General features: G+C 37.6%; 1 protein-coding gene across 1 annotated transcript; it reads left to right on the forward strand.

The window, feature by feature from the left end:
- LOC123072659 (probable glutathione S-transferase) lies at positions 1 to 1,111 on the forward strand. The gene is made up of 2 exons (XM_044496256.1): positions 1 to 431; positions 490 to 1,111. The coding sequence occupies exons 1-2, from the start codon at positions 117 to 119 to the stop codon at positions 862 to 864; spliced, it is 690 nt and encodes a 229-aa protein (XP_044352191.1). The 5' UTR covers positions 1 to 116; the 3' UTR covers positions 865 to 1,111.
- The last annotated feature ends 2,815 nt before the right edge of the window (positions 1,112 to 3,926 follow it).

The raw sequence follows: 3,926 nt of genomic DNA on the forward strand, positions 1-3,926 counted from the left end.
AGAACATACAGCAACACAACAATAGCTAAGTGGCCAGTGGCATCACTATAGGTACCACCCGTTTCATACCGGCATTCATTGGCTTTGAGTTTCAGGTCCGGAATTTGGAAGGAAAAATGGGTGAGCCGGTTAAGGTGATGAGCACTTTCGGCAGCATATACGGCCACCGTCCGGAGGTTGCCCTGAGGCTCAAGGGCATACCTTACGAGCTGCTCCTCGAAGACCTTCCCAACAACAAGAGCGAGCTGCTGCTGACGTGCAACCCCGTCCACAAACTGGTCCCCGTGCTCCTTCATGGCCACAGATCCATCTGCGAGTCGCTCATCATCGTCGAGTACATCGACGAGGCCTTCAAGGGGCCGCCGCTGATACCGGCCGACCCGTACGAGAGGGCCACGGCCCGCTTTTGGGCCCAGTTCATCGACCAAAAGGTACCATCTCTTGTGAACTTCTTAACAATATGTTTCTGTCCTGAACGCTATACTGCAGTTTGCTAGGCCGTTCTGGATGTCGATATGTATGGCCGATGGTGACAAGGAGGAGGAGGAGGACTTCTTGAAGGTAGCCAAGGAGAATCTGCTGCTTCTCGAGGGACAGCTTAAGGGGAAGAGGTTTTTTGGAGGGGACTCCATTGGCCTCGTGGACATAGCTGCCAGTGGATTAGCTCGCTGGCTCGAAGCCTTCGAGGAGATCTCCGGAGTGGATCTGCTCACCGATGAGAAGTTCCCTGCTCTAAACCGATGGGCGAAAGAATATGCCGGCGACGAGCATGCTAAGGAGTGCCTGCCGAACAAGGATGAACTGGTTGCCAAGTTCACTGCAGTGAGGAAGAAGTTTCAAGCAATGGCAGAGGTTCCGAAGTGATCCAGCGTTATCACTGTGAGGATATCATGGGGTTATAACATAAATCAATCGTATGGACTTAATGATCATGGTTTCCTGGGAAAAGGAACAAGCTACTTAAGTGCTGTGCCGGGTTTCTATGGAGTACTACTACTGTGTAATTCCCATTTAGTTGTAACTTGTCTTGCTTTCTCAGATACAGAAATCTGTAAAGATATGGCAGATTGTATTTCTTTTCCAATGCGGAGTGCAGCCACCATTACTAGCAGATTGAAACTGATGCTCTGGTTTTAGATTGTTGTTCACTTATTTATGACCACGAGTTTGTATGTTTCTTTTTTCATTTGGGATGTTATTATGTGAAGCTGTATGTAATTTGGAACTGCTGCACAATCTGATTGTGTTGAGAAAATATCAATATTATGATACTCTAAATGTATGGTCCATCTATATGACCCGATTCACTGGTTGGTGTTATATGGTACTCTGTTATGTTTTGAGGAACTTATATATTGAGGGATTAGTAATATAGAAGACGCGATGGTGGCCTTCCCTCAAAAAACAAAAACATAGAAGACGCGAGTTGAATGATTCCTAGTGGTAAAATTGTACATGTCTTTTTTGTCTTGGTATGTTACAGTAGTCTTTTTAGAAAATCATGACTGGAGTACTGAACCATAACCTCTTTCGAAAATGGTTCCGATATATGTGAAGCTCCGATATTTTACATGTCACAGAACAGAAATGTTAATGTGGTTGATGGCTTAGACTTTGACCCCATTTGCAAGAAATTATAGGATTAAAAGAAGCAAAAGCTTGTTTCTTTGAACTCGTCAACATACAATGACACGTACGCCAAACAGAGTTACCATCGATTAATAAAAAATTGATTGAAACTGATGCTCTGAATTTAGAGTTTTTGGTCACTTGGTTATGAAGAAGAGTTTATGTGTTTCTGCTTGTACTTTGTGAAGCACCACCAGCATCATTAGAATCTGTTTTATAATATGATTATCTATATCTATCTATACCAATATAAAAAGACCCAAAGTGGTAGATCCAACTAATCTTGGTCATCAGTTCATGTCAATCAAACGACCAAGATTGCTTCAATGACGAGCATTGAATATTTTTAACGTGCAATAAATATTGTTCCAAATATCAATATCAGCTGTAATCACATAATTATTGTGCAATTAATATGTTTCTTGATATCGCTGTGCAACTAATATTCTACCAAATATCTTTAAAATGTACATTCTATGAAATATGAAAATGCGTTGCACGTACACATTTACTAATTCTGACAAAAGTTATCATACTCTAGAATGAATATTGGCTTTCTATTTGACTTGATCCAATGGTTGGTGTTATAGGGTAACTATTTTGTTTTTGAGTGGGCACTAATATAGTAGAAGAGACAGGGAGTCCCATTTAGGGGTAGATGTTCAAGAACCTGTTGTTGAAGAGTGGCCACGCCCACGCCCAAGCTAAATGGACCACACTTAGTGTGGCCCACCAAAAACACTACAATTATTCTCTTTTTCATAAAACTTGAAAAAACTCCTAAAAAGGTCAAACATATTTATACTATTAATTTGTATATAACTAACTACAAAAGGGTAAAATATCTGTGTGCCATCAAGTATATTCCCAAATATTTGAGAAAGTGTTCATGTATAGTTTATAATGTTTATGTAACTCGAAATTATTGCTCACATATTTTGAGAAAAATAGTATTTGTAAGTTGTAACTAAAAAATTGTTCACATATTTTCAAAATAAGTGTTCAAGCATTTTGAATACAATATGCGACAAAAAAGTTGTTCAGATATTTTTTTAAACATCATGTATTAACTATTGTTCATGTATTCTTTTTAATGTTAATGTAACTAAAAAGTGTGCGTGCATTAAAAATGTGCATGAAGTAAAAAAGGTTTAAAATATTTAAAAATATATTCATGAGAATTAAAAAGTTGTTCATACATTTATAGTTTCCATAAATGTGTATGTAATTTTTAAAAATGGTTTATGTATCTTAAAACAGATTTATGTATTTGTAAAAAGCAAATCTTCAAAAAAGAAACAGAAAAGGAAGGAAATAAAAAAGTTAAGAATACGAAAAGGAAAACAGAAGCAACATGACTGGATGCATCTAGAGAGTTACGTTCTGTAATCTAATGATTCGATTAATAAGCACGAGCGCATCTAGAGAGTTGTGCAACAAGAGCCTGCTCACATGCAACTCCATCCACAAACTGGCCATCGTCGAGTACATGGACGAAGCCTTAGAGGGGCCGTTGTTGCCACTGTTTATCTTTTGGTCAAAGTTTAGCGTGATTTGACCCCACTTTGAAAGTTTAGCATGATTTGATCATTTTGGGTACCGCCGGTTACGCCGACGGTAGGGTTTCATCAAGTACTGCCGAGACCTCCGCTCTGTGTTGACATGGCAAAGTGCCTACCGCTATGGTCAACGCGGATAGCTGATTGGATATCTTTTTAAAAAAAAAAGGGAATAACCAGGCCTTTGCATCACAAGATGCACACAACCATGTAGTAGCCTATTAATATCTTAATGACCATTTGTGACCTGCAAAAAAATAAAATGAGAATGCTGCATTATTAAGTTTCAATTGACCACATTATTTTAACAGATACATATGTGTGTGATTTTTTTCACAACTTTTAAGAATTTACAAATATTTTCATTTAAGAACTTACAAATATATATTTTTTGTTAAAATTTAGGAAGCAGATTCTTGTATACATAGTTTTGTTTTCAAAAATCCTCTCCAAGTTGTTCCTTGTCTTTATTTTTGTCTATAACAAACTTAAAATGGACATTTGCTTATAGTACAAAAAAAATCACTTGCTTCTTAACCGTGTAGCATTGTAATTTTTTATATATAGGTAATCTACTACCTCTGATCCATAATTAGTGTTCTGGTTTTGAACTAAGGTTGAACTAAACTTAGTTCAAAATTGTGACACTTATTTTGGATCGGAGGGAGTACTATTAATTACATGACAAAAACATATTTTTTCTTTTATGAAATTGATGAATAAAAGATGAGGGTCACC

Source organism: Triticum aestivum, chromosome 3B (genome assembly GCF_018294505.1).
Source record: "Triticum aestivum cultivar Chinese Spring chromosome 3B, IWGSC CS RefSeq v2.1, whole genome shotgun sequence".
NCBI classification, from domain to species: Eukaryota; Viridiplantae; Streptophyta; class Magnoliopsida; order Poales; family Poaceae; genus Triticum; species Triticum aestivum.

Coding starts and splice junctions, on each gene's coding strand:
- LOC123072659 (XM_044496256.1), top strand. CDS start 117: ATGGGTGAGCCGGTTAAGGTGATGAGCACTTTCGGCAGCATATACGGC. Junction 432..489: donor CCCAGTTCATCGACCAAAAG/GTACCATCTCTT, acceptor GCTATACTGCAG/TTTGCTAGGCCGTTCTGGAT.